Genomic DNA, 15,859 nt, shown 5'->3' on the forward strand with positions numbered 1-15,859 from the left:
CAGATTCGAAATTCAAATGTAATATTTTTTTATAATTAAGTGTAACAGTATTTATGGCCAGACTAAGTATATAGTACTTCTGCATTATTGTAGAACTCCATACATGATACAGTAATGTTCTCCAAATTGGATTAGTGACACATACCTATAAATTAAAAAAACGACCCCATTTTGTGATTTCGGCCATCTTGAATTTGAAATTGAACATCCTACTTTCTACTAAAATTATAAATGAGAAAGTTTGTAAGGATGTGTGTGTGTGTTTGTTGCTCTTACACACAAAGACTACTGAACCGATTGCAATGATATTTGGTATGTAGACAGCTGGACAACTGGAATAACATATAGGCAACTTTTTATCCCGATATTGGGATAGATGGCGGGGCGCAGCTAGTGTACTATACATATGTTATGACAAATTTTCCTAGTCGAGCGCAACAAGTCGAGTAACATATTGAGCGACTTGTATTGTAGAGTCGAAGTACGTCTAACATTTAGCTAGAAACTATACATTAAAAGTTAAAACTATCCGCACCATAAAGCTACCAAACAAAATAACTGCATCGAATTGATCCATCCGTTTGAGAGCTATGATGCCATAGAGCGACATCCACGTCTAACTTATAACACCCCTCTTTTTGTGTTGGTCGGTAAAAACAAAAAGTTGTAATTTAAGACTGATTTAAATACCTATTTACCCTAAGGGTCGGTTGTACAAAAGTAATAAACTGGCACTTATAAACCCAACAATCTTGATGATATTTTAAACTTGATTGACAAATTTTACTGATAAGTAAATGAGTCAAGATGTACAAAACGGCACGTAAATGAAAGAGATAACTGTTATTGCATCGTTTTCACTTAAATTGTTTTGGAATTAAGGCGTAAACTAGAAGGCTATGACGTAATACAGTGTTTTTGTAACAGCTATTCGATTGTTTCATCAAAATATGCTAAGTGCATAAAAAATTAAAAAGTATCTTAGTAGGTACACCTGGCTTGGCACATCTATAATATGTTTCAAATTCTTTGTATTTAAACCGACGTATAAGCGACATAAAAACGAATATTCTCAACTCCTAGCATATTTTTGTATATTTAAGTCATCTTATTAACTTCTTCGACAAATACCTATCTATTAATAAAACAAAGCTATTTAATATAGATTTAGAATTAAAATAGCTACGTATCAACTTCGAAGGTTCACAACCTAGAATCTTACTAATATTATTAATGCGAAACTTTGTAAGGATGTGTGTGTTTGTTGCTCTTTCACGCAAAAACTACTGAACCGATTGCAATGAAATTGGTACGTAGACAGCTGGACAACTGGAATAACATATTGGAAACTTTTTATCCCGATATTCCTATGGGGTACGGACTTGCGCGGGTGAAACCGCGGGGCGCAGCTAGTTTTCAATAACATGAGTTTTGGATAGAATTTTTTTTATTAATTATATAGACATGTATAAAATGAATTTGTTTTTACATTTTTTACATTTTCAAGGCTGTTAATTCAGTTAAGGATATATTATTGAAATGCATTGCATTAAAAGACAATAGTTAAAGAATGCGGTACGTACCGACGATCTTAAAAAATTACTCACAACTAAAAAAAAAAACAATGAAGTGTAGTATTGAAGTATTTATATAATATAAAATAATTTATTGCATTTTGAAATATATTGCACAAATACTGCTTCATATAATGGAACAATTATGCCTTTACAGATATAGAATATAATATTGTGTTTAAAAAAGCCATTTTTAGTTTATGGAACTATATAGAACAAAATTCAGTTTAAATTACTTTTTATATTTAAATACATGAAGCGTTTTGCATAGAACGACAAAGGATTGTAAAAATAAATAGGTAATTATTATGCTTAAGTAATTGTTGAATTGTTTGCATGTTTGAATTAATAAGTCACAATAGGTGTATTGCCACTGAAAAAACTATTGAAACCCCACAGTATGTGGAAGACCAAAAAAAAAAACTTTTCGACGTCATGAACACATATTCTATATTAACTACATGCCATATTGCAACTTCCTTGTATCAGTTGTTTTTGAGCTAAACCAGGGACAGACAATTGTACAGTTCTTTGTTGACTATAGATCCCTATTATTTAGCTGGATATATTTAATGAAAACTAAATCAAGTAAGAGCTATAGAACATTTTGATAATGTAAATTTTGAGTAAGTACATTAATAAACTATAACTAAAAATGTAAAGACAAAAACTAAAAAGACAGATAGATAAATAAAATAAAAATTATGTGCCTCATAAAATTTCATGTGAAATATTTCAATATCAATTGTACAGAAAAATTCGAGCTTTGAAAGCTTTGTTTTACTTAAAATTAATACATTTCTACCTACTTACATATAAATACTATGCGTATTTGGATAGTATATCACTGCATTTTCATATTTTTTATGTGTGATATAAAAATGCATTACCTCTATTAAAGATTTTGTATTAAATTAGGCCTCGGTAACTTTTTAACTGACTCATAATATAAATTCAATGGAGTTAAGTTGTTGCCCCAATCCCCGAATGATTGTTTGCAAATTCATCACGTTGCTTATAAAGCTCCTTAGCCAAATCTTGAATAAATGGATGGGTAAACTTCCCATATGTTGAAGTGAAAAATTCTTCTAATATTTTTGGTGAATTTTCTCTCTTCTCATATTCAAACGCTTGCAGAATCATGTCATATCTGTCTAAATCTTTGGCAAACTTTGCTTCTGGAGAACTTTGAGTTTCATATTCCTGTAAAATACAGTTTTAAAATATCATGATAAATATTATATTTTATTGTATTAGAAAAGTTTAATTTACACAATTTCATATCACCATACAAATGTTGTATAAGGAAAAAAGACCTTTTTGCTACAAATTTAGATAATTAAGTGAATTTAATGTTCTGCAAGGTTTAAATGATATTCATTTTGTATATAAAGGTAGGTAGGTGTATGTTGCATGGGCAATTTGGCTAATTAAAAGGCATTGAGATTTTTTTGACAAATATGTTGATTTAGGAATTAAACTTTTTAGGACTTTTTAACGGATTTTAAACACGATTTATTCGAACACTTTACAGCGAGCGTGGTCAGAGGGAGACTACCAGACAGTCAAATACAATAAAGACAGATAGACATACGTAGATTATTAATTTTATTTTGTATATTGCAATTTTTGTTTGTAACATACCATATAGAGATTATACATCCTATCACCAGCTATTCCTGTGAGTTCAGCTATCTGTTTCATAGCTTCTTCCTCTCTTCTATGCTTCTCTTCTGGTGAAACTCCACAATGAGGAGTAAGGTCTCCCACAATACATTCTGCTAAATCGTGGATAAGTGCTGAAATGGAATTGCCATATTCATTTCAAGAAATCTTCTGACTACTGGTTATTATAATCATCAAATGAAGAAATAGCTTCTGATTATACAAAAAACTGTTAATATAGGCAACATATCAATATTATCAATATTATCAGCTTTTATTTAATCAGAGGATTTAAGTATTGCAATTTTTTTATGCCACAGTCAGCAATGGAGCTGGTGAGATGTCTGATGGTAAGCACTACCACCACCCATGAACATTTGGAGAGGAATAAGGTCCATTGCAGACCTTATACCTGTACAAATGGATTGCCGTCTTTAAATTCGGAAGGGAATAAAGAAAGGATTAAGGAAAGGACTGGGAAGCGTAAGGAAAAAAGATATGGACCTCCGGCTCCCCCGCTCACCGAACGGTACACAGCAAAATGCTATTTCACACCTGTCTTCTGTGAGGGTGTGGTACTTCCTCGGCATGAGCTGGCCCAATTCATGCTGAAAGTCTCGACTTGACTACTACATACAACCTGACATAACCATTTAAAAAGTAAAATACATGTAGTGAAAGACTACAGTCTTTTAGAAAAGGAAATGTTATTTCAATAATCATTGTCACAATAATTACTTATTAAGCAAAAGTGATAAACTTACCAATTTGCAGACATTTAAATCGGTCTAATTTTGTAGGATTATTTTCTTCAGTTAGGAGGAATGTCATAAGGCCCATTCTATACATGTGGCCAGCAATGGTTTCACAATCATTTATATCGCAGAGCAGCCATCCTGTTCGTTTAATATGCTGGAATGGCAACAATGTCAATCAATAATTAAATATTTAAAAAAATAAAAATTGTGTCAATGAGACCTTTTGAAAGGAACTTCAATATCAGCTTAAGTAATTTTTAAGCTTATCCATTACAAACATTCAAAAATCAAACCGCTACATAGTAAAAAATAAATCGATATTTTAGTTACCTTTAGACGACCAACTAATTCAAGAAATTCAATAATTTTTCCGTGTTCCACTAATGCCATATTGCTGAGTTGAATTTGGACCTCTCCAATTTCTTCTCAGATATTTTGGTTTATAACCTGAGCCTAAGGAATATCGAAACTATAATAATTTTGCTGTTGTGAAATATAAATACGAATTGGATTTTAAAATGTTGGTAGTGTATTTTATTTATGTTTTATAATTATTATCTAGAAATAACCAATCAACAATATGAAATTTACACTTCTTTCTCATTTCATTCAAACTCAAAAGTCAAAAGCAGTGTTGCCAACTTTATAGGTTCTAGGATCGTACAACACTCTAGAAAAAATTGTATTTTACCAATATTTTATAAAAAATTAAATCACTGCGTTTTAAAAAATTCAATAAAACAACAGCAAATTATTTAAATAAGAGATGTAATTGTACTTGTAAAACCATGAAGTCATAAAAAGTTTAAAAAAAATATAACATATATTTTATCATGCGCGCCGCAACACCAGACGCAGAGGTGAAGTATTTATTCTTTTGTACATACGACCGAACATATTTCGTAATAAATTCCACAAGAAACAAAAATCACCAGTCGGAAAAACGCATTAACAAGAAAAATACAAACAACATAACACAACAAATTCAAATTCAATTCTTTGAACACAGCGATCTAATATAGTATGTAATTACTAATTTATATTATATTGACGTTAGTCGTAACATAACCTCTAAGTAAGGTGATTTAATTGCGCGGGAACCCCGGTTTAATCGATAGGCAGGATAGAGCTTTTGAAAATATTGGATGCGTTCATAAGACTATGAAAATCAAATTTGTCCATATCCGTAGATTGTTATTGATTTTTATGTCGACCAATAAAATAAGTCTCTTATTTTTCTCATTAAATATTAATGTTGGAAAGGTCGTATAATCTGTGTTCCTAACACATTAAAGGACATTTAACGGACACATTAACATTGTACACCGGTAGGTATAAATTCCAAAAGAACCTAAAATTCGTGTGACGTTATTTAGTGATAGCCTTAGGTATGTTTTTCTTTTTGACGATAATTTATTTTACAGTCACTAGATTCCTCAAGAAAATCTCAAAACTTTGTTTCGATTCTGTTTGTAAAATATGTTTTAGTTTTTATGATAGATCGGAGTTTACGAGATACCAAATTCATCCAAGTCTCCGGTCACGCTTCCTTTTGTTTCATTATGTTATACGATAATGTGTATTATTATTAGTAAAGTTTAAATACAGTTACAAATAAAGTTAAAGAAATTAAACAGGAGCCATCGTCTTTCAAATCCGCTTTAATGCCTCTCCCAATTTTTCTAGAATTCTTAGCACCCTTCTCTGGAGCTTCAGCACCCGCAGGCGTTATCCATATAGGTAATATTTTCCCATGAGTCCTTAAGATGTGTCCTTTTTGACGTCAATGGGTTGAAAACCCATGGAGTTATTGAGTAACGATAAAAAATACAGTCGAATTTACAATTTTCTTCATCTTGGAGAAAGTCGGTTAAAACGTAGCAAAATTATTATCTAGCCTCCTACCTTCAGACACAAACATCATATCATAAAATTGCTTCTTTTCTAATATTAGTATGGATCGCAACTGGCAGGAGCAGCTAAGCTCTATCATCTATTTCATGTATGTGTATTTATTTATGTTCATTTCCTTGCATGTATAGGGCATGCTCAACTACGGATATACAGTTTTGAAAAGGAATTGGTGGTAACCAGATCTTGTTGGCGCGCATTCGCGTGTGCAACCAAAATCTCATACGCAACATTATATTTTAGGCATGAGAACTTTACTTACTTATATTAAAAGTTAAAACATTACCTTCCCTTATTTATTCGAATAATTGCGGATATTTTGCGTGACATAAACTATACATACATACCTACCTACGTGACACAATAATTTTTCTATACGAAGTTTATTATTGAAATAAAATTTTCGATTTTTTTTTTATTATAAAAGTGGTTCTAGCTTGTTCGAATTCGAAAACTATTTCTATAGTAGTATTTTCATATTTATAACATCCTCTTAAGCGACTGGCTTCATATTTTCCCATACGTGGTCTACTTAATCAAGTCTGCATTATTATTTTGATCGATGGAGAAGTTAACAGTGCGTTCTATGAATCGTAATGATCCACGATGTACCGCTAAGCAAATTTATATTCTCCACCTCGTCCAGTCAGTGAAAATGTGGGAGGCCTGGCTGTCGGTCTACGAATTAGATTTACCTCCAAAATGACCGTTTTATTCAGTTCGAAAATTTTGATTTATTCGTGGAAAGTCGGCTCAAAAAAATTTGTGATGTTATGTTGTTAAATAACAGTTGGGATGATTTTGTTTATGTGTATAATTTGCACAGGTTTGTAAATTTTTCAACGTATATTGAAATTTTGCATACAATATTCATAAATTTTGTATGCTCTTTATAGTAAATTTATGAGATGTAATATATTTTATAGAGCTTCTACTAATATTTATCAATACAATAAGTACGTTTGAAAGATATCAAGTTACTACACTCAATATCTATTAAACTGTTATGTCGGAAGATATCTAAGCTCAAGTCCGTTACATTTATAAATAAGGACGTAATGGTTTTTATCCCTAATATGTTCTAACGTATGATCTAACTAAAACAATTGCGTCTCACTGTTGTAATAATAACAATAATAATATCATATATTTGAGGTGAGAATGAATCCATGTAACATGCCCCCCATATTCTTAAAAAAATCTACTGGTTTGGTCTTTATTAGGTTTGAAAGCAGTGGTTTTTTTTTTTCAAAGTACCCTTAGTTTGAAATCATTGTGCGCCTAATGTTCTTGCTATACTAAATATACGACTAAAGTCGAAGTAATAATTTCCGTTCCGGAAATTGCTGTACGGCTTTCTAGCCTCTTTAACTATTTGAAATAAAAATGCATTTTGCGTACATCATACTCCTAAATATATTATGAACTTTATGATAAAGTATGCCAAAATTAAAGCAACGGAAACCTTTAATAAATTTATACTCGAGAACAGTGCTGCGATATTTTTTATTATTATTTTGTATCACTATCCAGTAGCAAGTTATTGGATTGTGACTTTGATTTTAATTTTATTGTTATTCATTAAAAGTACAATAACTGAATCGAACTAAGGCGAATCACGTATAAAATACATTTCAAGATAATTCTTGTAATGCATTTATTTTCATAGTTCTTTTTCAAAAATTTTTCCTATGAAAAGCATTATTTGAAAATGTAGGAATACCTACTATGATAATTGTAGACATAATAGTATATCTATCGTATCTAGATTCAAAGAGTAAAAAAATACAACTTTTTGCATTATTGGAAATTGAAACAGGTCAATAATAAAAACGATTTTTCACAAAACTGAATTTTGTATTGTCATTACAGCTAATTGTATAATACTTATAAATAAACGTATTTTATACTGCTGGTGCAAGCAATTTTGCTCGACATACAACTTCCAGGTACTAACTTGATTTGCAACTTCCAAGTTTTACTTACTTTCCATAAATACAGGTCACTTCTCGAATAAACTTTATTAACCCTTAACACTAGTACTCCTTTGCAGAAGAAAGGAACTTCTTTGCACTTTACGGCGTCGATCCACATTAAACAAAGGTTCTCACTTCATCACAAAATAAAACCAGGCTCTACTCTATATCGGTCGAAGTAGGTAAATCTGATATTTGCAATACAGAAGTAAATTAGGACCCCTAGCAGGTTATCGACTGTACGTATACATTGACCTCTAAATGTATCCTTGGATAGTCCATACGCTCAAAGCACTAAGTACATTGTTTTCTTCCCGATCCCGGTATTCTTCTAAAAGAAACTGTTTTTGAAACCTAATCCAGGTTCTCTAAAAAGTGAAACGACTGACACCGAACCGATCCGACACACTTTGAGGTACTGCCATCCGTAAGAGTCATTATATTAGCAGCGATAATAGCCCTTTATTCCGATATATAATTTGTTACGAAAAACCGTTTAAATAATATCTCATCAACATCATTTCATTAAATTTACAAAAATACCTCTTTTAATTATAATACTAGCTGTGACCCGCGGTTGAAACCGCGTAAGTCCGTATCCCGTAGGAATATCGGTATAAAAAGTGCCTATGTGTTATTTCAGTTGTCCAGCTATCTACGAAGCAAAATAGTATTATTATTCACCAATAGATGTCAGGAAAAAAACACACGAATAAAACACGAATATGACATTTTCTAAAAAAGATTCCTAGCTATATCGATTTATCGCCCCCGAAACCCCTTATATACTAAATTTCATGAAAATCGTTGGAGCCGATTCCGAGATTCCAATTATATATATAGATATATAGATATATATATATATATATACAAGAATTGCTCGTTTAAAGGTATAAGATAAAAGCACAAAATGCGTGCAAATGCTGAAATGGAATAGGTTTTTCAATTACTTTGAAATATTCAAATTTAGAATATTTAATTTTTCTTGTCAATGCTTTCTAATGCATGTAAAATCTTTTCCTTTTGAGATTTCCGTAATTATACGGAACAGTATTGGGACCCGTTTTTTACAAATGTGTAACTTATTGATTTCATGGTTGCTACTTATGTAAATCATCTTGGGGATGGATAAAAGAAAACAAATCAATGTTACACGTACAACTTAGTTTATTCTTGTACCCTCCCTTGCTTTGGTGAAATGTGATTTCTAAACCATACTTTCACAATAATAACTTTCAAATTATTCAGATTTCATTAAGCAAATACACTAATTAACAATGCACAACGAATACGTAGCTACACAAGACTCCTTTATATAAATATTTACAAGTAAACGAAGTTATGTCATCATAAAAAATCCACAAGGCGATTCCATTTAAATAATCATATCCAAAAACAATTTAAAACGTTATTAGTAACTGAGTTTGAATACTTTGTTCCGTTAACTTTGTTATGAGTTGTAATTCGGAAGTTTAGTGAACGCTTTAAATAATTTGAACATTTAATTAGAAGTTATAACTACATTTGCTACGTTTTGTTAATTATATTTTGTTTTTTGGAATTGTTAATTGGTTTAGGCGCTCTCATTCGCAGGAAAACTGATGCTTTCAAAAATACAACTTGTGTGCTTTCAAAAATTAAACAGTAAATGCTTGAATAACATTTTTGTAGGTAATTTATCATTTATGCTTTAATTAGGATTTTTAGGCTGTAATTTGTCTTCACTCATATTTATTAATGTGTAAAATATGCTATAATTTTCAGCGACGGCCATTCAATGGGAAGCCCCAGTGCCGTACGATCCTGTATGGTATGCAAGCTTACAAACCTTTGCAGCTGTGCCTTCTTTGAATGAAACGCGGACTTGGTGGGGATGGGTGAATGAACAAGATGTAATGTTCAGACTCTTCACTAGGTATATAATTGCAGTTTTTGCTTCCACTAAATTCCACTAAATTACATTGATAAAAATATAAAGACGACTTCATAATTGGAATCTGTATTAATGGATATTTTATGGTATTTTGCTTTGGTCAAACAAGATATAAGGATGTTTTTTTTTCCAGACGGAATCCATTTGATTATCAACTCCTTAAAACGAATGATTCAGCGTCATTACGTAATTCGAATTTTAATTTCGAAAACAAGGTGAAAGTATTGACACATGGTTGGTTGAATCACGGCGACAGCCCTATGCCTGAATCTATTAAAGAAGGTAACATTTTGCATACAGAATGAATGGAATAAAGGAAATCGTAGCTTTTCCTTTTTGTCATGGATTGTTGTGTGTCTATCAGTAAAGGACAATTAATTTACTTGTATATTTTTTAACGGTAACACAATACTATATTTAAAAAAAATCCTGATTTCCCTACTAATATTATCAATGTGGTATTAACTCTATCTGTCTGTTTTGTCTTCTTGCCTAAACCACTTAACCGATTGACAAAAATAGTTTGAGAACCAATAAGGACATAATACTTTTTATCTTGGAAAACCAAACGGGAAGATAACCGGGTAAAACCCCGGGACTGCCTTTTCATTTGACTACGCAGGCGAAGCCGCGTTCGGAAATTAGTTGGCATTCTATAATCCCGAAAAGTCTGAAGGAGTAATAATAAATTTATTAATAATATACAACATTTTATAATTATTGTGGAACATCATCTTTAAAAAGTTTGGCGCCAATTTTACTTAATAACTAATATTTTCTTAATAACCTCGAAATGTTATATTATCTGTATGTATAACCCAAACAAATGATTACTTTCAGCCTATCTTAACGTAAGTGATATTAACATAATTGTTGTGGATTGGGGCAATGCGGCGAACGTAAATTACATATTAGCCAGTTATAATGTCGCCATGGTGGGGCGTTTGCTCACACAGTTCCTAAATTTTTTAATTACCGAAGGTGTATCTATGGATGACGTACATCTTATAGGGCATAGTCTGGGTGCTCATGTCGTTGGAATCGCTGGTGCGTACGTCAATCAAGGTCCTATAGATACAATTACAGGTGCGTTTTTATTTTTGTTTTTAATAATGTAGGGCTTACTTGGTAATGAATTAGGTAGGCTACCCACTGTCTTATTGGTTACAATTTTCATATATAACTGATGGAAAAGGAAACCTGTTTTTACAATGCTGTTTGTATTAAATAATATCTTATGTATTTCATGTGTTCGAAATAATAAATATAGCTAATTAGTTCATGAGTTGCTAGCAACACGGTAGCAGCAGCAAGAAGCAAGAGAACGCAATAGGCACTACATCTTTCTCGATTTATATTTCAGGATTAGATCCAGCTTTACCGCTCTTCACGGTAGGTAATAAAGACGCTCGTCTCGACAAGCACGATGCAAGGCACGTGGAGGTGATTCATACTTGCGGCGGATATCTTGGCTTTGCGTCCCCCCTCGGCCATATCGACTTCTACCCTAACGGAGGCACTCGGCAGCCGGGATGCGGAATTGATTACCGCGGTGAGAAATTAAAAATGATGATTTTTTAATTTCGGCTAGGTTTAGGATTCGGCTAGGTAAAAACATCCACTGAATTAGGGATAAAAAACATTCAGCATTATTTTGAGAGGCAATACGTTAAAGTCGTCAAATTGAAATTTTATTATAAATTAAAACATCTTTGTTTTAAACTACAATCAATTCAATTTACCTAGTGCTGCGGTAATAATTGATAAAAAGTATTAGAAAGCTTGCCACCTATTAAATTTGTAGACATCTTATTGTTCCTTCGATAAGCTATCTATTTTGAAATCTCAAATCGATCAGTTATGTAGATGAGTGAAAGCGCCCAAAAAAGACAGACAAACGTGTTTTGTTTGGCAAGCGAGTGTGCCGGATGTACCATTTACTGAATATCTTTTAATAGAATTTTGAACGGAAATTAAATCAGGTAGGATTTAATTTCCGTCTTATCTTTCCCAAACGGCAAATAGAGGAATGAAAATAAGAGTGAACTAATTTGGCAGTTCCATAAAATTTTACTATCTTTTTTATTTATCCGCCATTACCTTTTGCCGCTGAATTTAATGAAAGCCAGGAAAGAGTGAATATTACTTTGTACTTTTTTATTCCTTTGATATTTCGATTTTATAGCTTAATAATTTCCATGTATCTGTGACCGCACGAGGTAGCAAAACATTTCACAAATTTTTTCTTCATCAAAATTTGTATTTGCGACATTGATGATGTTTTAATGCAAATTGCAAAGGTATATAGTAGGTATTCATAAACTAAAAATAATTTATGTACATTCCTAAACTGGAAATAGTATAGCCGTCATAAATAGCGTTATAAAACATTCTTGTTGCTTTCATTTTCAAGTCTTACGAACCGGGAAATAAAAATGAGAATGGTTGCTATTTACACATTAAGCTATTTAAACTATGCCTATGAAATATTTTTACTGAATTACACGAAGCGTGGCAGAGATAAATGTTTGTTACTTTTGTAAAGCAAAATTTTCGTTATTGAGAGATGTGCTTTTTACACAATATACTTTTATTGTAATAAAACAGTTTTACATTATGAATATAATATGACGAAGCAAAATAGCTATGGCGTTGACATCATAAGAATTTCTTTAACTCTGTAAATTTTCTGGAGAAAATTCGAGATATTTTCGTAGCATGCAATAGCAGTAAATATAGATATGGAGGAAAATAAACATAAATGTTTCCAGACCGAATTCTATTTCATAAATCATTGTATTTTACTCTGCCCAGTTTATTGAGAATCGGCAATCGTTTTATCCAACTAAGATAAATCTTGAATTATTGTTGCAAGGGTTATAAGAGTATTCGATGTCCCTGTATTATGTGGGTGTCCTTTGTGTTACAAATACAAAGCTTGCGAGGATAATGTTATAATATATGCTTTGTGGTAATAAATAATTTCTTATTTCATGTAGACTATAAACAGCGAGCATTCTTCGCGATTATTCTCAAATGCCGTCGCAATGCAAAATGTTGGGATTTCGTAAGAAAATAATATCTGTACGAAGTGTGATAAATAATCCGATTAGTTTATTATTGTTGTGTCATGAGGAACAAATTCCTAAAAGAAACAGAAAGAACATTCAAAATAAATGATTTTTTTAACCGACTGTTTTATTGGCAATGTTGAATTTCTTGCTTTTATTTCTTTAATCGGAGTTATTGATGAATTGAATTCGATGAGATGATGTTCATTTGCAATACTTCAGGTTCACAATTGATAAACTTTTAAGCTAATATCACTATCCCTGTGTTTATTTAGGACCTATATCAAAATTCAATAACTCAAAAGGTGCTTCACTTAAAACATTTCATCGACCAATTCTTTTAACCGCCACCGAAAAGACTATAGTCGACGAACAGTTATCAGAACGCCGTCTCTAAATTCCCAGGACTCTGCGCCCACAACAGAGCTCATATGTTCTTCGCGGAATCGATCATATCAGATGTGCCGTTTACCGCGGTGCGGTGTCAGGACTATGACGAGCTGTATTACCAGGGCTCCTGTGAGGGCACGGGCGAGACTTTGATAATGGGCGGCTTCGACATTCATTACGGGTGAGTGAAAGTAATTACATTAACGTTACGTGTTCATTTGAGCATAAAATCAAAATCACCTCTGTTTTGTGATTTATGATTTGAGTGCATGGTCGGTAGGTATCATCCGTAATTACTGATTAAATATTTAAAATTCATAGTACAAATTTAATTATTGTATATTTGCTTCTGATAGTCCCTTTTTAATTGTTTTAATAAATGTATATTAAAGCTCGTTACCGGTATATGTAAAAAAGAAATTAAGCGTCTATACTGATATTACAAATTTTTATTTTTACCATTAGATTTTAATGTACATGAATTTTTATTCGAAATGATATTATGTTGTGCCTCGGAGACATAATGCTACTCTTTGTGTTGCCATGTACTTAAAAGGTTAAAGGTTAAATATAAGGGTTCCGCTCATAAAGGTTCCGCTATTACCAATTGTCATAGATATTGCCACCATAAAATACAATAAAAACAAACTACAAGTGTCATATTATAATTCACCTAATAAAATACACACTAATGTCATATCCTCGTATGAAATACTAAACAGGAAGTATACACCGACATGTGCCAAATACTAAGCGATCACAAAACTTACAGCCCAACATTTCCATTTAACAGCCACAAATAACAGTCAAGTTATTTTAACTATTCATAAACACAGTTAACTTTCGTTGCTTTAAGGTTTAATTATACAACGAACACCAGTTTGCACGGTACTTAGAACTGCTGTTTAAATCTCTAGAGCCAAGGACGTTGAATCTCAAAATAAGTAAACGAGACTTTCATCATTATAAAAATCATAGGCTGTAAATGCAAATATTATGGTTGTAGCCCATTAGTACCACTTTTCATTGAAAGAGTTGTTATTATACCTACTATTACTATATAGTCTATTGAAAAGTTACATTAAGGGTTGTGTATCTCATATATCAGGAAACAATAATTTTTTTTTTTTTTATATAGGGCGATTAATAGAAGCTTGACTTGTACTGTGGCTGTGACCCTTGTACCGCGGCCATCTTGAAAAAACGGGTGCTAAGGGCTTGGACGCTTTGTCTTCTAAACCAGCAAACATACAGGAAATTTCACGAAATCTTATTGGTAGCAAACTGAATTGTCAGTTTGCTCTTATTATTTCTTTCTGTAAAAGGGAAAGTAAAGGGGCTAAAAATAAGTCACTTTTTGAACATTGTTTTGTTATATATATTATAACAAAATGACATTGGTACAATCTTTTAGAGGGTTTGTCGCAATTATTTTTTATTAATTCGTTATTCACTTTTATAGCGCTCTGAAGCTGACCGGGTTCAATAATACTTATAGAAATTTTACGAAAAGTGTTGAATAATATGACTAGAATAGAAATGGAAATAACGAATTTTTTTTCTTTCGTCGGATTCTTCTGATTGTTAAATAACCTGTCGTACATATCCTTTACTTAATGTTTGCAGAGAAGAGATTGCTCTTAAGCAATATGGCCGCCTTTTGTACACTCGTTATACACATCTTTTAAATAATTATCTTTATATCCCAGTCGTACTATGCTATGTTTCATATTGATCAAGGTGATTGAACTTCTGTGTTCCAAGATGGACTAGATATAGAACTTAAAGATTTCTTTAAGAAGTTCAACGCGTTCAGATCTTTTGAAAACAACTGAGCTTCAAGTTACGCATTGTTTCAACCTTCAATGGTTGACAAATGAGCGAAACGTTTTCATTTCGTTTCATAGATATTTATTATATTACATATTTATATTTATATCATGTATGTGATCATTTATCGTGAGTTTTTATTTATTACAGGAAAGATGGAATTTACTACCTCAAAACGAACGCCGAACACCCCTACGCAATACGCGACCCATTCCCGTGAAAATTGTAAAGTATTAATTCATCCCATTGCCAACTTTGACTGTAAATAAATTTTTCATCTACTTTATTCAAGGCTAAAAATTTTTATTCTGTAGCGACAGCAAATGGGTCGCGGGTCGACTTAATAATTTACGTGGCCTGCTTTCATTTAGATGATTAAACCTTCATCAGCTCTTAAATTGTACCAAAAATAACCAGACGCTCAATTATTATTGTAATATACTATTTATTGATTTGTAGGTAATGATTGTTAAGTAATAAATAAATTATTTTAGATATAGGTAATTCATTAAATATAAATAAAGATTTGTGACACTTTGTAAGCAATAAAGTATATATTACGTTTTTTATCATGGTTTGTTTGACTTAGTTTTATATAACAAAATGAAAAAAATTGTGGCTCGACAGAAAATTGGTACGAATAAATTTTAAAGGAACTGGAAATATCTGGCAATCGTTTGACGTTGGGCGTTGTATACAATTTGAAGACAATTTGTATTCCCCGTGTGCCGGTTCGCGAACTTCCTGTAAT

General features: G+C 31.9%; 2 protein-coding genes across 2 annotated transcripts; one reads left to right on the top strand and one right to left on the bottom strand.

Moving 5' to 3' along the window:
• Positions 1-1,499: 1,499 nt before the first annotated feature.
• LOC119829745 (5'-deoxynucleotidase HDDC2) lies at positions 1,500-4,594 on the bottom strand. The gene is made up of 4 exons (XM_038352408.1): positions 4,328-4,594; positions 4,004-4,151; positions 3,219-3,373; positions 1,500-2,777 (listed from the first exon to the last, which is right to left on the bottom strand). The coding sequence occupies exons 1-4, from the start codon at positions 4,385-4,387 to the stop codon at positions 2,538-2,540; spliced, it is 603 nt and encodes a 200-aa protein (XP_038208336.1). The 5' UTR covers positions 4,388-4,594; the 3' UTR covers positions 1,500-2,537.
• Positions 4,595-6,557: 1,963 nt separating this feature from the next.
• On the top strand, positions 6,558-15,542 carry LOC119829477 (pancreatic lipase-related protein 2-like). The gene is made up of 7 exons (XM_038351999.1): positions 6,558-6,734; positions 9,649-9,799; positions 9,951-10,099; positions 10,658-10,903; positions 11,181-11,369; positions 13,294-13,459; positions 15,259-15,542. Exons 1-7 carry the CDS (start codon positions 6,704-6,706, stop codon positions 15,326-15,328), a joined length of 1,002 nt encoding a protein of 333 aa, XP_038207927.1. The 5' UTR covers positions 6,558-6,703; the 3' UTR covers positions 15,329-15,542.
• The last annotated feature ends 317 nt before the right edge of the window (positions 15,543-15,859 follow it).

Source organism: Zerene cesonia, chromosome 10, assembly GCF_012273895.1.
Source record: "Zerene cesonia ecotype Mississippi chromosome 10, Zerene_cesonia_1.1, whole genome shotgun sequence".
NCBI classification, from domain to species: domain Eukaryota; kingdom Metazoa; phylum Arthropoda; class Insecta; order Lepidoptera; family Pieridae; genus Zerene; species Zerene cesonia.

Excerpts from the sequence above, each read along its gene's own strand:
- LOC119829745 (XM_038352408.1), bottom strand. The coding sequence starts at position 4,387 with ATGGCATTAGTGGAACACGGAAAAATTATTGAATTTCTTGAATTAGTT. Across the intron at positions 4,152-4,327 it reads AATTAGTTGGTCGTCTAAAG|CATATTAAACGAACAGGATG; the intron begins GTAACTAAAATA and ends TTGCCATTCCAG. Across the intron at positions 2,778-3,218 it reads GGATGTATAATCTCTATATG|GAATATGAAACTCAAAGTTC; the intron begins GTATGTTACAAA and ends TGTATTTTACAG.
- LOC119829477 (XM_038351999.1), top strand. The coding sequence starts at position 6,704 with ATGATTTTGTTTATGTGTATAATTTGCACAG. Across the intron at positions 6,735-9,648 it reads TATGTGTATAATTTGCACAG|CGACGGCCATTCAATGGGAA; the intron begins GTTTGTAAATTT and ends TATAATTTTCAG. Across the intron at positions 10,904-11,180 it reads TCCTATAGATACAATTACAG|GATTAGATCCAGCTTTACCG; the intron begins GTGCGTTTTTAT and ends TTTATATTTCAG.